Source organism: Gasterosteus aculeatus, chromosome 13, assembly GCF_964276395.1.
Source record: "Gasterosteus aculeatus chromosome 13, fGasAcu3.hap1.1, whole genome shotgun sequence".
Lineage (NCBI taxonomy): Eukaryota > Metazoa > Chordata > Actinopteri > Perciformes > Gasterosteidae > Gasterosteus > Gasterosteus aculeatus.
In genome coordinates, this window is record NC_135701.1 from 5,757,065 (window position 1) to 5,777,237 (window position 20,173).

The 20,173-nt window shown below is 42.7% G+C and overlaps 1 protein-coding gene across 3 annotated transcripts in view; it reads right to left on the reverse strand.

Moving 5' to 3' along the window:
- Nucleotides 1-272: 272 nt before the first annotated feature.
- Nucleotides 273-20,173, reverse strand: part of kcnip3b (Kv channel interacting protein 3b, calsenilin) — a 32,082-nt gene continuing 12,181 nt past the window's right edge. The window contains exons 1-7 of one of the 3 annotated variants that reach the window (XM_078087124.1): nt 10,300-11,673; nt 4,461-4,585; nt 4,287-4,356; nt 3,078-3,256; nt 2,902-3,006; nt 2,381-2,443; nt 273-1,302 (exon numbers count right to left, since the gene is read on the reverse strand). In XM_078087124.1, the coding sequence (XP_077943250.1) occupies nt 1,255-1,302; nt 2,381-2,443; nt 2,902-3,006; nt 3,078-3,256; nt 4,287-4,356; nt 4,461-4,585; nt 10,300-10,405 (696 nt within the window). In that variant the 5' untranslated portion in view covers nt 10,406-11,673 and the 3' untranslated portion in view covers nt 273-1,254. Of the gene's footprint in view, nt 1,303-2,380; nt 2,444-2,901; nt 3,007-3,077; nt 3,257-4,286; nt 4,357-4,460; nt 4,586-6,872; nt 7,117-10,299; nt 11,674-20,173 lie in introns of those variants that run through there. The other 2 variants (XM_078087123.1, XM_040195865.2) reach the window with 2 other exon arrangements.

Here is a 20,173-nt window from a genome sequence, read left to right on the forward strand (position 1 = left end):
TTTATTGACTAACAGGGGGCAGCTGTAATATAAACTATCATAAATCTTCAAAGCAACTACCGTCCTCCGATAAAAAAAATCTTTTTTTTGTTGTTGGTTGCTCTACAAAACAAAGTGCAATACATCAATGTGTGAAGCCAATAAATGGATACCCAGATTCTGGACGGCAAATGAAGGAGTTAAATCCCTGCAGTCACTTAACTGTTAATTCAGCGTGTTTGCTGCCTGGTGATCAGGACGCAGTGAGAGGACGCATAGACAAGGAGACGTCACAGCTGTCGACAGCGTCTTTAATTGAACCGACATCACAAAGGTGCTACTGTACTGTACATGATACTGTGGCACTTAAGAGTCAGCATGCTCGTAGACACCGAGGAACCCGGACAAAGCCTTAATTCAGCACAGGAACACACTTTTTAACAGTTCTCTGGTTTTCTTCACAGTACCGTACGGACTCACTTTTTCATTCCCGACCGGCTGAACACGATCATCCAGAATAGAAAAACAGAAGGGAGAATAACGTTATTAATCCGTGTTAAACGGAGACTTCTGATCCCGACCCATCACCCAGTGCAGCACAGATGAGACCGATACAAGGTAGGATGTGTAACTATTAACTATACATATATACATACACACCAGCGGCGTATCCGGTGCAGGTATCTACAGGGCCTTCACTCCAGGCAGCGCCATAAAACTGTACTGCAAGCTAATTCCACGTCACATGCTTTAAATTAATTTCTCTTTTTCCTTTCATCCTCTTAGCTCACTTCATCCGGCTGGTCTGTGTGCGAGTGTGTGTGTGTGTGTGTGTGTGTGTATATGTGTGTTTGCAAATGTGTGTGTGTGTGTGAGTGAAAGATAATTGGAGTATTAGTGTTGAAGCTAATACCCGTGTGTGCTCAGGACAGAGGATTATCCTAAGCTTCTTCCTCCGTTGTTGATTCTTTTTGTGTGACAATCACAAGAAGCTTTTCCGTTTCTTCATTTGAGGACACAAAAAAAAAAACACACGGGACAAGACGGTGATTTTTCTTTTACCCGGGAAGCTCTTCCCTTCCGTCCGTCTGTAGCAGTTCTTTTTTTAGTCCAGGAGCAGTTGCAAAACACAGCTAAAGGAGCGCAGAGACAAATACGAAAAACAAAACGTCTACTTCCGTTGTCCGGCGCCTGCGTGATCTGCCGTGATGGGTTTGGGGTGCGGGTGAGGTGGGCGAGCCGTGTTTGTGTGAGTGGTGAACGTCGGGGGCTTCCTCAGATCACGTTTTCAAACAGCTGCATGGAGTTCATGATGTTTTCGTCCTTGAAAAGATGAGAAGAAGAAAAGTATTAGTAACCATAAATCAGAAAGTAACAAAAGTTAAGGTATGTTTGTTTTACTCTTTTAGACATCATTTTTAAAACAAACTATTGTGACTAGTTGTCCAAAACCATAGGAGGGTATTATGCCGTGCCCTTTCTGGCTGCTGGTGGCTTGTAGAGCATTTCATAATCATGTAGAATCATGTATGACAGGAAAAGTAAAAAAAGAAAAAGAAATTTCATCTGCCTGTTTATTTGAAGAAGTACTTTTTAAAATAACTTTGAGCACTTGAGCGCCTCGCTGAGCGCTATCCATATATTTATATTTCTATGAATAATAATGATGTTATATTTTGGATTTTCTATATCCATATAATTAAAACGTATACTTGCTTTACACTTGAGATTACAAGATTAGCTGAATTCTTTTTTTACTCCGTTGGTTCTGATTGATTGAGGCAGGTTAGAACAGCCGGAAAGTTGCAGTAGATTTATGGCCCACTAAAGAGTAAAGAGGCAGATCATCTGACACATAAACTCAAGGATCTTCCTGACTGTGGCTTTTTCTAACTTCCCAAAATGTAATTGAATATTGAATGTTTTGAATATTTTTTTTGATGTCTAGGTTCATTTTATAGTAGGAATTAAGAAAATCCCAATTCTGCATGTGTAAAATAACGCATCTTACTGTTAAAAAATCCTAATGAGGAAATACAATTTTTTACCTAAATGTTCTCTAATTTATATTTTTGTATTTATTTATGGAAAATCTTTGAAGCCTTTATTTCTAAGAATGGCTGAAAATGGAAGTCTGGGAAAATCGGATGTTCTTTCAAGACATTTACAGTGTGTGCAAATGTGGATAATCTTATCAAAAGTATATAATCTAACACAACAAGGGAAAGAGGACAGGAGTATGTCTGTTCTTTGTCCCCTTTGTCACATGTCTAAACATGTCGCATGGCAGTAAAACGCCCTTATCTTTAGCCCTGACCTGTAGTAAAGTATTTGTGTTGATGAGTAACTTTCATTTAGTTTCTGATGTCTGTTTGTATGTAGGACGGTGTGAAAAAGTCACCTTCTGACAAGTCTCAATGAACTCTTCAATGGTCACAACACCGTCTCGGTTTTTATCCATTTTCTGTCGAAATAAATGAGAAATAGAACAGAAAAAAAGGAAATATTAAAATCTTACATCATTATTAGTACAAAAATAAGTAATCATTATGCTGAATGGCCTATTTCAGAATCATATTTATAATTTTATTGGATCATAATAAGTGATGAACTAATGTGTTCATTGCTTTAATCTGGCGGCCGGTAAATGTGCTTGTTAATTTGAATAAATCTGTATATTGCTGGGTAACTCATATTAACGCGTCATGATGAATGTCCGTTTGCATTTTGCATTAATAACTTAAACTTAAGTAAAATTGCAATATTTGCCACCAAAATGTAGTAGTACTGAGTATCATAAAACAGGAACACTTAAGCAGAGTTCATGTACCTCAAAACTGTAATTAAGCACTTGATTAAATGTACTTAGTTACATTCCACCACAGTGTGCTCGTGCGTTTTGGGCTTGTGTGCTTTGGGAACCTGGAAGAACTTGTCCACGTGTTCGGAGGGCGCCTCGTCTCGCACACAGGGGTAGGTGTACCTGCCCATCATGTCGTAGATCGACGTCATAATCGCCAGCATCTCCTGAAGGGAAGAGGCCGGAGGTATAATGTAATATGCTTGGCACTGTCACAAATGCCGGGCTGTTCACGCACCTCTTTGGTGACATAGCCGTCCTTATTGATGTCGTAGAGGTTAAAGGCCCAGTTGAGCTTCTCGGTGACCGAACCTCTGAGCAGCACCGACAGGCCGATGACAAAGTCCTCGAAGCGGATTGAACCGTTTCTGTCCATGTCGAAAGCGTTGAACAGGAAGTGAGCGTACGTGGTTGCATCTGCGCAGCAAAAGGCAGTGGGGTTATAAATATATGTGCGTGCCGTATCTGCTGTCTTTCAAAGTGGACACATTATTCCTACGAGGTGCTTGGAAATACGGCCCGTCATAATGTAATAATAATAATAACGACGTTTATTTATATAGCACCTTTACAAATGAACCAGTGCTGTAAAGTAAACTTACACCAGCCGTGTATCACTCCAGCACATTTGTAGCGGTAGTTACTTGTTACTTAAAGTTAAAGGAGCCATATTATTCCCCTTTACAAAAAGTGGTTCTCTGTGGTCTGAATTAAATGAATTTGGTCAAAATACCACAAGGATCCTTATTAACTGCACCCTTTTCAGCCGGCCTAAGAGAGCGCTGCTCAACAGCGACCCGTTTTGGGTCTTAATGCTAGTGAGCCAGGAAAAGACCTCCCCGCACGTCACCGTCTGTCAGATACAAACTATGTCGCTTTGAGCCAGAGTCTGAACAAGAGGCCCAACAAGTTCCACATTTAGGGTTCAACAGGACCTTTATAAACAATTTGCACAAACCCACCGGTCCGTTGTGCGGCGTCCTCTTTAAGAGTTTTACCACAAAAACATTGGATTAAGTGATACAATACATTTGTTTCTTTCAGTCTATAATTGAGTCGCTTAATTTCCACCGAACAAGAAATCAAATCAGTCAAATGAATTAAATCACTAGACTTGTTCAGTTAACATTGGGGTGTCTCCTAACAAGGCATAATGTAGTTAAAGTTATCTGATCATTACCTAAATACAACTTACATATTTATGCATTAAGAGTAACATTAAAACAATAGTATAATCTTCATAAATTAAATTTAGGGTCCACTACAATACTTTTACTTCTGATACCTTTGTGTCATTTTCTTCTGAAATAGTTCAATATTTTCCCTTGTAAGTATAAACAAAGAAATAAACTTGGGGACCTGCGTGAATGAAAGACAATATTTCCGAGCATTTGCTATCGGTCCCTAACGAGGAGGGACAAGAGGAGAGATTGTTTTAATGTCTAACCTCCTTGGGGAAAGAACTGAGAATAGATGGTCTTGAACGTCTCCTCATCAACCATCCCACTGGGACACTCCTGCTCAAGAAAGGAAGACAAGAAAAATAGAGTATGATTTGAGTCTATATAAAGCAGAGCAACGGCGCTAAAGCGACGAAGACCGTCTCTGCAGCCGGACGTACGTTCTTAAATCCTCGATAGAGCGACTGCAGCTCCTTCCTGGTGAACTTGGTCTGCAGCTGCAGCTGGTCCAGACCCTCCGGCTGGTGACGCACCGTCGACAGCTCCAAGTCGCTGTCGCTGCTTTCTGTGGGAGGGAGGGACAGATGGGACAGGGAGGGACAGGCAGAAAGACAGGAAGACAGGAAGAGACGCAGAGGGAGAAAGACCAGGAGGAGGAAGAGGGAGGACGGGGCGGACGTTGAGTGCGTGGACGCAGGTCGACATTTGGGCAAACGGGGAGGGGAGGCCTTTGCCGTAAAGCAGGGGGGGTAAAACGTGTGAGTTTCAGAGAGAGATTCAGCAAAAAACACTTCTTTTCTTCATGTAATAAAAAAAATCATTTAAGAAAGGCCACTGCGAGAAGTAACTCACATTATTAGTTACCAGTTCACACACGATGAAATAAAGCCAGTCGCAACTGGGAATAGAAAGGAGGGGGGGGGGTCTAAGTTGGTGTGTACTATACTCACCATCTTGAGATGAAGGGTGAGGAGGAGGAGGAGGAGGAGGAGGACGGAGCAGTGAAGGGATGGAGAGAAAGAAAGTAAATAGAGAACAAGAGTCTTTTACACACTACATTATATTCTGACAAAACATCAAGCAGAGCAGTGAGATATAATATTTCTGTGTAACGTAAACCAAACCCTGCAGGAGAGGGGGCTCAGACCCTTGTGTAATATGGCTTTGTTCATTAAAAATAATAAGACAGAGACAGCAGGAGACGACCTCCGACCTGCTTCACCAGATGAACACCCGGCATGATACAATGTGTAGATGTTGCATTACTCCAAACAAACGGTCATTTGATCATGACGTACCAGCAGAGCATCGCAGTTCATTATTGACCTTGAAAACTTCCGTTTGGCATAATAATCTTATATAATAATCTCCAGTAACGGTTGAGCTCTCAACCATATTGGAAAAAAAGAAAACTCTGGAAAAAAGGCTACATTAATTTGTCTTGATTTGTCTTTGGTCTAAATTGATTGATTTTCCTTTTTCATCACTTCCCGCTTCAATTCAATGCATTTTATTTTGTTTAGCCCAAAATCGCAAACTACAAATTTGCCTCAGAGGGCTTTACAGTCTGTACACATGCGACATCCTCTGTCCCGAAACCCTCACATCCGCACAGGAAACACTCCCCAAAAAATGAAAAACCCTTCCATGGGGAAAAAGGAGAAGAACGCTCAGAGAGAAGGTCAGAGGAGGGTCCGTCTCCCGGGATGGACAGACAATGTAAATGTAAACAATGTAAACTATATAAGATATAATACATTCAATTCCTGTGACAGAAATGATTATGATGAGTAGTAAGCAGGTGTACGGCAAGACCACTGCAGGGACAACCACCACCATCACCACCATCACCACCATCCCCGCAGCCCTCACCACTGATTCATAATGCTGCATTCGTGCTACTGTGTGTATGTGTCATCGGAGTTACGAGTTCTATAACTTGTAAATAGCATCTGTTTCAGCCTCCGAGTTGTAACGACGACTGGAAAACCGATAAATCAGACTTACTCAAACAAAGATGAACAGTTCATTGTTTTCATTAACCCACACTTCAATTATTAATGAATATGGCATTAAATTGTCAACGCACCGTGTTGAAGTCATCACAAGACATGCTTAAGGAAAGAAGAAATCTTTCCCATCTCTACTACCACCCATCCCAAAGTTTCAAACTTCTTTTTATATCATGCAGCACCGTTAAAACGTATTAGCTAGTAAAGACTTCAGTAACTAAGAACAATCAAATTGATCAACTTTTGCATCACAAGCTGGCATTATTTTCACAAAGTACACCTTTAGAGAAGCTAAAGATAGTCGTACATCTCCTGTGAATGCAGGTTTCTATTCCTGCTGTTCAGGCCTATTCCCAGATGAACATGTTTCCCAGATAACATTAATATAACAATCAGTGGAAAACATCACATTATGCTAAAGTCATTTAACAACATTTTAGTTTCAGGTCAGATGTGTCAGTCTTAGTCCATATCGTCTCGTTTAATTGCATATATTAGCAAGCTAACGTTAGCTTTGTCACCTGGTAAACTAAGATAAATTAGAACCTCCAAACAACCACATTACACCTCGTTCTTAAAGTCAAAACAGTTGTGTCCATAACAGCCTTTTATTATCAACGTTTCTTGACATTTCACTTACTCTTCTCTTCTCATGATCTACAACTTTCCACAGCTGCAGTCAAACAGCCTCTACAAGTATAACAAGTGGATAACAATTCAAATGTAACTCCAGCCTGTGCGATTCATGCCAACCCTCCTCCTGCTCCTCCTCCTCCTCCTCCTGCTGCTTCTCCTCCCCCTCTTCCTCCTCGTCATTGCCCCTCACCCATGTTGTCTCACCGGTCTCAGTGATGTCGATCAGGCCGAGCAGGTGCATCAGTTTGAGGAACATGATCACCAGGCAGACGATGCCGACGGTCTGCAGTCCCTCCGACTCCCATCTCACACTCATCTTCCCCTCTTCTTCTTTCTTCCCCTCCACGGTCAATCTCGTTCCTTTACCCTTTTACATAGTTGGCATCGATCAAAACACCCTCTCCCTTTAATCCCTGTGACTCGTTGGGTCTCAACCTCTCTCCGGTCTTCTTCTCTGCTGTCGCTGAAGCAGTGCCACTCATTCATCGCTCCTTTTCTGCCACAAGTTAGTCTAATTTAGCTCCCCCCTTCTGCCTTTTTAATTGACTGGCGTTTTCTCCTCCCGCCCCTGCTCTCTCCTGCTCTAATGGATCTGTCCATGTTCTCCACAAGTAAGAGCAGCGTCCGATGGTCCAACTCCTTTGTTCAGAGTATTGCTGTGAAAATAACCCGAAAGTGAGAATAACCAAGATCTGAACTGCAGCGTTAATGGAAACCCTAATGAGACAGCGAGGAGGCTCACAAACTCTCACACGCGTAGGTTGTTCTGGCACAAGCAGAGCGTTTGCTTGCGATTACTTTGCCTCTAGCTTGTGACAAAACAACTTCAAAAATCCAGCACTGACTGAATGACTGATGCTGTGCAGCTTCCTCCTTTCACAGCTTATTCTCCCCCAAGCAGCCTGCTGCAAGTCTACCCCTTCCGACAAAAACAATGACCCAAGAGACAGCAAAGCACTGAATATCTCAAAACCGACAAAGCTAACTGAAGATTAATAGTCTTTTTTCAGAACGTGGACACGCACGAGCCAGTTCGCCTTTAAGGAGCCAGAGAAGGTGGTGAGAAAAGGTCAACAGGTGCCCTGGATCCCATTTTCCCAGTCAGCTCCGTGATCCACTTTCTAATTGTTCCCCGTGTCTCCCCTGGGCTCAGTAACACAGATTTGATAATGTGTCACACAGTCACACTCCTGTAATAGATGCTGCCTCTAGTGGAGACCACTAAAGAAACCGCAGACGCACAACTCCAGGAGGCGACTTCATCCCAGATATAGAAAAGTGATTGTTTCTCTCTCTCTCTCTCTCTCTCTCTCTCTGCACAATTGAGGTTTTTGGGAATTGCCCTTTTTATTCAACATGCCAAGTGTTTTACAAGCTAATAACAAAAGGCGAGAAAGAGAAATAGATTTCATCACGTCTAAATTTATTTATACAAAGCTGATTTTTAGGAGAATATTTCTTTGGGTTGAGTGTACTCGCAATTCATAAGACTTGTACTTTGTACTACTGATCAGAGTATACCGGCCTACCACAGTAGTGTAACAGACACGCTACATAAAGTACAAGTTCATCCAAAATTGCACTAAAATACAGTTCTTGAGTAAATGTACCCACTGCTGGTTGAATGATGCATTTCTGACGAACACAAAAATGAGCAAACAAGTCACAAATAAATCTCTAAAGTCACAAATAAACCTCTAGCTATCGATGTTATTCATCCTGCGAGAGTCAACTGTGCAGGACAAATATCAGACGTTGGTATCAGAGAACAAACAATACATACGTCTAAAGACAAGGCTACCTCTGGCATCGGGTGTCTTCCCAAAATAGGACCAAGCTGGACTGAACCCAAAATCGACATTGGAGCAGAGAGGACGGGACAACAATCAAATGTGCTGAGGCATTTGTCATCAATCAATGCATTTTCAAAATCAAAGGCTCTTTTCTTGAGTGCTGATGATATAAATAATGCAACAAGTAAGATACCAGACCTGATTGGATTGCTGATTGCTAAAAGACATCTGATGCTCTGTTGATGCTAAATGTGGAAAAACTGGATACACAGTATCAAAGATCCCCTCCAGACAAATAGAAATACTGAGCCAAACAATTATTTCTATGTCGAATGGAGGGGGAACAGTTTCCTTGTATAGTGTGAAGTACTTTTAATGCCTTTAATTCTCTTTTTTATCTCATCAAATGACATTACAAAACCATACACTACTTTAGTAGAAATGGGGATGAAGTCACAGCAAAGATGTATAAATATATATTTGTTTTTTTGAATGCTGCCAAACTGTTTCTGCTGTTGTTGAGTAGGTCTGGAACCACGGCTGACGGCTCATGATGAGGGACAGCCGGTGCCCTTCAGGGTCCTGGAGGAGTAGTCCAGGATCCAAATTTAGGCAGCCTCAGAGAAAGCCGGTTCGATAGCGCTTGTATAATTGATGGGAAGTAACGCAAAACCGGTGGGTTGGCCCCACCACAGTGAGGGGGGGGTCTGGTGGCGTTTGGGTGGAATTTTTACGATTGGAATGATTAAGAGGAGCGATAAATTATGAAAGTCGATTACTGGTGTTTTTTGTTGACTTTATTACTTGTGATTCAGAGCCATAGGAGAAGCACTAATGTGCCGACTGGAGCCTTCCTGTAATTGTTCTGCCTCACTCTGACTGGCTGGCACCCAAAACTGTAATCAAACGGAAATGCGTTGCTCAGAGAGCGGCTTCCCATCTCCCTGATACTGTCCCCAATGTACGCCGTCTACACCATCAAAGTGTTATGGTGCATCTCTTAGTAAGCAAAAAAATAACAACATCATCCCATTAGGAAGATTTAAAGAGGGACCATTACTTTCAAATACCTAAAAAAACAGTATCATTTGAATAGATCATGTCAGAAGGTTAGATGTATCCATTATGCATTTTGTTGATTTATTATTTTCACTGATGTAATAGCCGGGTAGTTCAATATACATTTGTGGTAATTCAAGTCAAACAAGACAGAATACTGTACACAGAAAACCAGTGCAGTCGGTTTGGGTTGCAGGGGGCAATTATTTGATTTAAAGTCAGCTAAAATATTCATACATTTATTCTGCATTACATAAACTTGATTTGTAGATTATAAAAATGTTAGAAAGGCGAGGAAGAGCAGGAAGGAACACTTTATCTTTCAGTTCATCACCAAATTAGCAATGTAGTTTTTTTTACCAGATTTACCAGAAGATGAACATTGCTGAAGTTTATAGAAACTTGAAGCCGTTTATTTTACCACTCTATTTAGCATGTAGAAGCAGTACATAAACATTTCATGAATGTTTTTTTTCACAAAAACATAGTTATAAGCAATTATGAGTCCATATCAATTTATTTGTCATAAACTATAACTCATCCTGTGGAGGCTGGTGTATAAAAAGATTGATTGAAGAGATGTGTACTCAGTTTCCATAATGTACAATGTTTCTTCATTGCCTTACTTGTTGATATTAACCAGACGCCCTTGTAACTGCATATAAGTCTAACTAATAATGATAATGATCACACTAATGATGGTGTTATAAACCCTTCATAAATGTTATTGCGTGTGCAGTAAGTGGAGCCAGAAGAGGGGCCTGAGGTGGGGCCCTTACCTTCAAATGAGGACATGGGCTCGAAGATACCGAACTGCTTGAGAACCGCCATGAAAAGGATGATGACCACGGCGATAGCAAACAGCTCCATGCCCTGGATCCCCATGACTTCAGGACCGGGGCAGCGCACTCAGGGCCAAGCCTGCGCGCGGAGGCCTGGCCCCGGGGAGAGGCGAGGTGGGCGCGAGGGAGGGCGGGGGGCCGGGGCCGGGCCTCGCTCGCCAGCAGCAAGTGTTTTCAACAGAGGCGAGAAGTGACAGGAATCGATTCTGGTTGGCGGGTGGCTGCATGGGTCTGTTTCCAGGCCCGGGAGGCAGCATGAGAACCAGGCCGAGGGGGTGAGAGGGGGGGGGGGGGGGGGCGGCTGGACGAACGCTGCTCTAATGTCAACACCGATGCTGAAGTGGAAAGTATGTGGAGGCCGACATATATGGAAACCCTCCCTCTCAGGACCCACGAGGGAAGACGGGGGTTGTGACACGAGCCATTTGTTTCGGTGCATTAAAGGAGACGCTTAGAGTCGATTCCCAGACTTTGGTCTTGCACGGGGCCGTCGGGAGCTCAATGTGGCTGGTTGCTGCTCACCCTCTTAATCCAAACGGCAACCACTGGTCCTCCTAGCGCCATAGTTTGCACTCATGAATGCCATCTTGGTTTAAAATCAAAATGTCTTTTGGGAAAAGCAGAGACTTTAGCGTCCATTTACATGATTATATACAGAAGGTACTTCTCATCTTTCATGCCATGAAACGGCAATACAGCATTTGCCCCCTGACCACCGATCACTAATAAATCACCCCATTATACTCAATATCTGCAAGCTGAGGACAATGTGGCTTTCTAGACTTTGCTGTAAAATTGAAAAAGAAACCTGTCAGGCAAGATACAAAAAATGAGACTTCCATGCAAAGTGAAAAGTAAGCAGAACAACGCTACACTGTCCAGGTGATAACAATTAAATAACCACCTTCTCTGTCAGCAATCCTTTGACCAACCAACCTTTCAGCACAGGTCTAATTTAACTGTAAATTTGGGTTTGCTGTTGCTGCGCCGTCTGATTGAGTCCCCTTCACGGTTTGTCCAAATCCAGGTCCAGATATGGAAGAGAAGGCACTCAGAGCAACAGCGTCCAGCAAGGGAAATCCTGACCGACTGAGGAGGGCTTTGGGGAAAGAAACCTCCTCCCCTGGTGTCTACCTCCTCCGGACATACCTTTCCATCACTCCCCTCTCTCTGCAGCTTCCTGGACTTAGCGGTTGCTGCCTCTCGTTGAAAACTGGCCTCTCAGCGCTCACTCTGTTCGGCGATTGAAATTGAAGTGCCCCGTCCACCCGTAGCCACTCCACTCATCCTGTCCTTCTTGTGGTCTCTCCTTACTCCACCGCACTCCTCCTTTCTTCGCAGTCTGTCCATCTGATTCGCCATCGGAGCGTTCCTCCTCCCCTTCCTCCCTCCAGCCCCTCTGTTATTCCATAACTTTGGGCAACCGCAGACTTTCTCCCCTCCTCTCCTCGACTCCCTCTTTCCTGCTCCAAAGTGACCCTCGTTTTTCCACCACATCCGAGTCCAGGTAAAGGACCGTTTGAAGCTTTAAAGGCAGGGGACACATTTGTAAATTACCATTCACATTTTGAAACCCTCTTTCTTTGTAGAATTTCACATCTCTTGGAGTTATTGTTTTGTCATTGCGCATATCCATTTAATGAATTTGCTTCTGGTTTTGCAGCACGTCTTGCTGCTGATTGGCATTTTTGACGTTGTTGGGTCTCTTTACAGTGATTTTAACTAGCTTTCTAACCACAAATGGGAGTAGTGGCTGCATGCTGATACTTTGGTCCAAAGCCTGATATGCACTCAGTATTTCCTGTATTGAACGATATTGTGTCTGCAAGCTTTTAGCGCTCTCCAAAATGAGTTGAGCAAACATGTTATCAAAATAGTAATGATTCCTGTGATATGTGCAACAGTTTGACATAGATATCTGCTACAATATGTGAGCATATGTTGTTGTGTGTTCAGCAGGTCAGAAGAGGATAACTGATGACTCTGTACTCGCTAATGCATCAAGATGGGAAATGGAGGTATGTGTGTGTGTGTGTGTGTGTGTGTGTGTGTGTGTGTGTGTGAATAAATCCATTGGTCTGGTTGGAGATGGGAGACAGAGATGGAAAGCCAGAGTGAGAGGGATCAATATCTTTGTGGTGAGGTGGTGGTGGAGCTTCCCCTCTTTTTCCGTCTCTGCGTCATACCCTTCAACAGAAAAATATAAATAAACTATCTATAATAAAACCATTCAAATCTGTTCTCACTCCCTACGGTGACTATTCTTTGATGGGTCTGTGGTACCATATTCATAGCAGGCGAAAGTCAAATTCTCTTTTGAGATATTGCAGGAGATGTTTTTTGTGCATTTAGGTTTACTCTCTTGTATATCGACGCTAGTGAGTTTATTGGTGGTAATTCCGCTGGGCAGGCCATTAGGACACTAAGGGTTTTTTAAAAGGTAGGCTTGAATCTGCCTGCTGACACACCAGTCAGTAAACAAGGAGAGAGGATGCTGATGGTTTCCTCTCAGTCAGACCCATCAGAACATCACCTCCGTCTTCTACGCGATTTATGGAAAAAAACGCCTTGCTCCCTGCTGATGATACGCACTCATATATTTTAAAGGCAGCTCATTATCATTAACTCATGGAACACAAGGACAATTCAACATGCGACTACAAACTCTTTTGATCTTCAACTTAAGTAAAATTTCACCCTAGAAACATAATTCATAACAAGTAAAAGGCAACATATTTCTACCTCAGCAAAAGTACTTGAAGAGTACACTATTTAAAGTATCAAACCTACCCTATAATGATAACAATATTGATTGATAGAGATTACGAGATGTACTATTCCATCTTCTGCAATAAACTAGGCATGTGTTTGATGTTAGAGGGAACAGGGATTTCCATCATCAACAAACTGAAGAAGTACTTCCAACAAAAACCATCGCACATCAGAGAGTATTTTATAGATCTGAACACAGTGTTGACAAAGTGATTTCTGCCACTATTAGTGCAAACTCCCCAAAACTGCTTCCCAGGACACTCCAAACTCCAAGAAAAATGGACTCCTGTGCATGACCTCTTTGAGAAGGGGGACTGCAAAGTAATGAGGCAGAATGACTTATGGAAGGCGGTGGGCAGACAAAAGAGCCAAAGAAGAAGGAGATAATAACACTGCAGGGTGAGACCATTGGAGCGCCTACCTGAGCGATGGTACCTGGCGGCGCCGCGGCCGCAGTGAGACAGGCAGCTCGGCCGAGAGAGTCGCCTCCTGGCCTCCACAGAGAGAGCGGCTAGCACAGCACCCATTGTGCAGCAGGCAGCAGCGGAGCCAACAGACTGCTCCGAAATACTTTGAATACCGCCGGAGTTCCCCGGATTAGACCGAAGTCTAACAAGACAGGATCCAGACTTTAGAAGACTTAAAAAGGCTCGAGCGCCCAGTCGTTGAGATCAACGCTCACCGAATGCTTTAAGATGCGCAGCCGCTTAGTGTGAACAACCCGAGCTCACACTAGATTTCGAAAGTCTGACTCTACAGCCTCGCAATGTGTAAGAGGTGACAGGTGAGAGAGCTTTTCTGTGTGTGTGTGTGTGTGTGTGCCTTTGTGAGAGGCCACATTTGAAAATCTGTTTGAGTTTGTGACACCACATCACACAATGAGAAACATCACAGCAGAGCTTCTGACCTTTCACATCACACAGACTGTCTGTCTGTCTGCCTGTCTGTCTGCTCGTGCTCCACACGGAAGCATTACAAAATAACTTCAACACACTGACTCACTCTCCCTGATACAACCTCAATTACATCAGGACAATCACAGTATGTGCAGTATGATTAGGAAATATGGCTCTAAAAATCTTCAATACACTATTAGTGATTTTATGGTCCAGTATCAATAGATTGTTATTTCTTTGGAACAATTGATTAATATAGCCGTGTGAGTTTTCTGTTTAAGAAATAAAGTTTTATTATTAGTTATTAGCTAAGCTAAACATGTATGGTCTTCTGATATCAGTCTTCTCAGCCTCTGCTTGCTTTTGGTTAAAGGTTAAAGGTTTTTGGGAAATTGAAATTAATAACACAGGACGAATGATGGGACATCATCACACTGGCCAACATCACGACCTTCCATTATTGTGAAAGTATGTGAAGGCAAGACTGCTTGTATCTCTTACAACTGAGATCTGCATTACCCAGAAAGTGGCATCAAACGCTCCAGTCAAAGTTGTTATGGGCAACAACTTACTAGATGCTATTTCTCTGAAAGACTTCCGGATTGTATTTTTACCCTTGGAAGGTTAACATGTGTATAGAGGAAATGGAAATATAAACTAATGCTATAAAGTGTTGTCAATTTTATTAATATCGGAAAGTGAGTCATGACACGCTCGCACTATATTAAACACACTCTTTTAATGAGTTAGTTGTGGCACATCAAGTTCAGCTTAAATATTTGGATTCACATAGTTGACAACAAATACACAGTAGCTGTAATTCAATGAATACAACATAAATAATCATGTTAGGACATCTTTCTGACATATTAATCCAGAAGAAGGAGAAGATTGGCAGATTGAATTATTTTTAATTCAATGTCAGTTTGTAGCCCAATGCTAAACTAATCTATCTTGCTGCTAGCTGTTGCCTAGCTGATGCTAATCTAACTCTTGGGGGAAAAGCTCTCTTGGGGGAGTATTTTCTCAAATATAAAACTACTCTTTTAAGAAATCACAGTATTGCCGATTGTAAATTTGTCTGAAATATGCTTTTCATTTCATTGGTCAGAGGGTTATTTCCTGCCGTGTTCCACCTCTTGTGTGCGCATCGTTTCTGTTTATGACAAATGGAAGAAAATGGAGTGTGCCTTCATTTTGTGCATTACATTGTTTAGATTAAATATTGTTTACATATGATATTTTGTATTTTGTATTTTAAACTAAATAATCAATAACTTACAATTATCCCCTTTCTGTGAAAAAGTTGCTGTTTTTTTTAACACAATTAGTGCACATTTTTAGTGTGGTACAAAGTCCAACACAGAACACATTCATTTTACTACCATGAAGCACAAAGAAATTTAATTCATTCATTGAAGGAAACTGGAATAAGATAATGAATCGAGCTATTATAGATGCGGGTTAGTTTTCGGTATCACATATTCCATGGACTGTTTCCGCTCTAGTGCATACCATCACAAAAACAACAGAATACATTCTTTCCATCATATTGACATACACACGCATTTAATGAATATCATTATCTTCGTTGATTTTTTATAAAAAAATAAAAGACTGTAAATGTTATTTACTTACATAATCATCAGTTGATTGATTAGATCAGATGATTGTTAGTTGTTATATCCCCTGTGTTCGCCAGAGGACGCCAGACACCAGACACCTCACAGCGGAGCTCAAGAGCAGCTCACATCCGCTCAGTGACACAATCAGAGTGGGAACACGAGAGAATGGATCAAATTATTCAGACTATTTCAAGTTTGAGTTTCATCAGTCTCCATGTTTCACATGGAAATGAAAAAAAACGATCCATGCATCATTCAGCTGTCTCATCCTCCAGCAGTCTCATCATACAGCAGTGTGATCATCCAGCAGTCTCATCATCCAGCAGTCTCATCCTCCAGCAGTCTCATCATACAGCAGTCTCATCATACAGCAGTGTGATCATCCAGCAGTCTCATCATCCAGCAGTCTCATCCTCCAGCAGTCTCATCCTCCAGCAGTCTCATCATACAGCAGTGTGATCATCCAGCAGTCTCATCATCCAGCAGTCTCATCATACAGCAGTCTCATCATACAGCAGTGTGATCATCCAGCAGTCTCATCATCCAGCAGTCTCATCATCCAGCAGTCTCATCCTCCAGCAGTCTCATCCTCCAGCAGTCTCATCCTCCAGCAGTCTCATCATACAGCAGTGTGATCATCCAGCAGTCTCATCATACAGCAGTGTGATCATACAGCAGTGTGATCATCCAGCAGTCTCATCATACAGCAGTGTGATCATCCAGCAGTGTGATCATCCAGCAGTGTGATCATCCAGCAGTCTCATCATACAGCAGTCTCATCATCCAGCAGTCTCATCATCCAGCAGTGTGATCATCCAGCAGTGTGGTCATACAGCAGTCTCATCATCCAGCAGTCTCATCATCCAGCAGTCTCATCATCAAGCAGTCTCGTCATCAAGCAGTCTCGTCATCCAGCAGTCTCGTCATCCAGCAGTGTGATCATCCAGCAGTGTGATCATCCAGCAATCTCATCATCCAGCAGTCTCGTCATCAAGCAGTCTCGTCATACAGCAGTCTCATCATTCAGCAGTCTCATCATTCAGCAGTCTCATCATACAGCAGTGTGATCATCCAGCAGTCTCATCATCCAGCAGTCTCATCATTCAGCAGTCTCATCATCCAGCAGTCTCATCCTCCAGCAGTCTCATCCTCCAGCAGTCTCATCATACAGCAGTGTGATCATCCAGCAGTCTCATCATCCAGCAGTCTCATCATACAGCAGTGTGATCATCCAGCAGTCTCATCATACAGCAGTGTGATCATCCAGCAGTGTGATCATCCAGCAGTCTCATCATACAGCAGTCTCATCATCCAGCAGTCTCATCATCCAGCAGTCTCGTCATACAGCAGTCTCGTCATACAGCAGTCTCATCATCTAGCAGTGTGATCATCCAGCAGTGTGATCATACAGCAGTCTCGTCATCAAGCAGTCTCGTCATACAGCAGTCTCATCATTCAGCAGTCTCATCATACAGCAGTCTCATCATACAGCAGTGTGATCATCCAGCAGTCTCATCATTCAGCAGTCTCATCATCCAGCGGCGTGATCATCCAGCAGTCTCATCATCCAGCAGTCTCATCCTCCAGCAGTCTCATCCTCCAGCAGTCTCATCGTACAGCAGTGTGATCATCCTGCAGTCTCATCATCCGGCAGTCTCATCATACAGCAGTCTCATCATCCGGCAGTCTCATCATACAGCAGTCTCATCATACAGCAGTCTCATCATACAGCAGTCTCATCCTCCAGCAGTCTCATCATCCTGCAGTGTGATCATCCAGCAGTCTCATCAACCAGCAGTGTCATCATCCAGCAGTCTCATCATACAGCAGTCTCATCATACAGCAGTCTCATTATCCAGCAGTCTCATTATCCAGCAGTCTCATCATCCAGCAAGCTCTCCCAGCTGCAGAGGGCCCTACTCCACCTGCAAGTGGATCGCTGACCTCCTTTCTGACAGCCAGAAGCATGTTACGCCCTGAGAAACACACTCCTACTATGGGATCATCAGCACTGGTTACCCTCAAAGCTGAGCTCTATCCCCAGACCACCACGCCCCTGAAGTTCCAGGATGGCACCACACACACCGGATTCATCACGAGTGGGGGTGATTTGGGATTTCTAAAAGAACACAGCCCCACTTGCCCCTATCACCCAGTGTGACACCTCGATCGTTGCTTGCTTGCGTGTGGAATCCTACTACTTCTTGCGCTCCATCATAACCGAGGACCTCTAGTGGGAACTGAATATCAACTCCATCACCAAGAAGGCTTTGGAAAGGATGTACTTTTTGGAGGCAGCTGAAGAAATTCAACCTGTCGAAAGTTATGTTGGCTGCACTTCTACACCACCATCATTAAGTCCATCCTGACCTCCTCCATCACCGTCTGGTACACATCAGCCACTGCCAAGGACGAGGGCCGGCTGCGGGGTATCATTCGCTCTCCTGAGAGGGTAGTTGGCTGCAATCTCGCCTTCAGGGCCCTGAGGTTGAAGCGTTGTAGCTAGGGTCACCAAACCTTTTCAAATTTCAGTGAATGTGTTAACAATACCAAAGACAAAATGCTGTATGTATTTTAAATTCCTCCACTTACATTTACTATCACAGCTGGAAAAAGCAACATTGGTAACTAGGGAAAAAGATGGCAGCGCCTATCTTTTCCTACTCCTGATATCCTTCAACCGCTTGGATGTGTTGCAATTAAAACCAATGCCTTTTGCACTTTCACATGAGATAAATCTCCTTTTCATAAAACTCTGCAGGTTCAAAGTCAACTGTAGCCATGTAATTAAAACAGGGCATTTTTTCTCCCCTCATTTTCTTTGCCCTGGTTGTTGCTTTATTCTTCTATCCCTTCTAGCTCTCTGAATTATACAGCAAGTGAGTGAGTGCTGATCCCGACGGCGGAAGCTTGACGAGGCAATGTGTTTGTTGTATGGAAGGACGCAGGAGGAGGACAGAGGATTGATTTACATCAAATCAATGATGAACGGAAGGATATGCAGACTAACTCAAGGAGGGCAAACGGCGGAAAAGATGAGCAGAACACCAACGAAAATAAAAATCCTATTTAGGAAAAAGGTGCCACTGATCATATCAAACATTTTCTTGGACAACGCTCAGACAGAAAGTTATAAAACATTTGATAAAAAACACTTGAAATAATATACACATGTAAAATGTGAACCAAAATAAAGAATTTGTGGCAGACTTTAGGTACAACTATTAAAATTCCTTAAAATAGCTACAAAGTAGCTATACTGCAGATGATCCAGGTGCAAGGATTTTAACTCCTTAAGGACAATATGATAAATCTGAGGTTTTAAAAGGAGTTTTGTGTCTTCGGTCTAGCTGCTTACTAGACTTACTAACAACTTACTAGATGCTATTTCTCTGAAAGACTTCCGGATTGTATTTTTACCCTTGGAAGGTTAACATGTGTATAGAGGAAATGGAAATATAAACTAATGCTATAAAGTGTTGTCAAATAGACATTGTTCAATCTGAAAAACAAGCTGGGACGTAAAGTCGCACAAGCTTTGGGCTCTAATACGTTGTATTCAATAATAACCCAAAAGTAAACTCACCAATCTGTCTACTCAGCTGATTCTTTAGCTGAAAAGCAAGCACACTGTCCAAAAAAACCCCCTAAGACCTAAGAAGAGGTGCTCAGCAGAGCGTGCACAGGGCATTTCTTCTTGCCGTTAGCACACCCTCTAAAACATAAACACTCTGCAAACTGTTTGCGCCCCACTGCGTCTGTTAATGCAGAACAAGGGCTGCACGACTGTCCACTGTGTTATGAATAGCAGACTCTACCAATGAGACTAGGGAGTGAGGGGTAAGCAGCCATTCAGTGCGTGTAAAACAGTCAAGCGTGAGTCACCACAACCACAAGAGGTTCCCGACCATGCCGCCCCAACGAGCCACGCCGGACACTGTGCAGTTTGCTGCGGAATGCAAGAATATCCCTGGACGGACACAGAGCTCCACACCCACTCAGTCACGCGCACACACATAACCTCTCCGCCCGGCAATGATGCATCCAAAAAATAGTTTTGTTCTTCTGATGAGTAACTGCAGGTTATTTGGAAAAGATATAATTTTGTGTCAACTTGTAACACAAAGATATGTACTCTATGGGCTATATACAAATGCTTATATCTCTTTTCTCCGTACTGCAGTATTTCATTGACTTTTCCCCAGTAAATCTCTACCTTCTATTGGACCTAAAATCTTAAGAGCTACTGACACAACAGCTTTAAACTAGACAAAACATACATGAGGAAACCAGTCAGATTCAACAGAAAAGTAGAACAAAGGGTAGATTTAGGAAATGATGAAAAAAACACAAACGTTTGGGCATTAGCTCATCCAATGTTGACCATGAAACTCATTTTTGGTGGCGTTGTTGAGTGATTTCTCCAATGAAACAGTTGTGACATCTGCATTTAAAACAAGACTGCTTCAAATGATGAGCCAAAGCGCTTGAAAGAAACTAGTTAAGTCACTGTTTCAC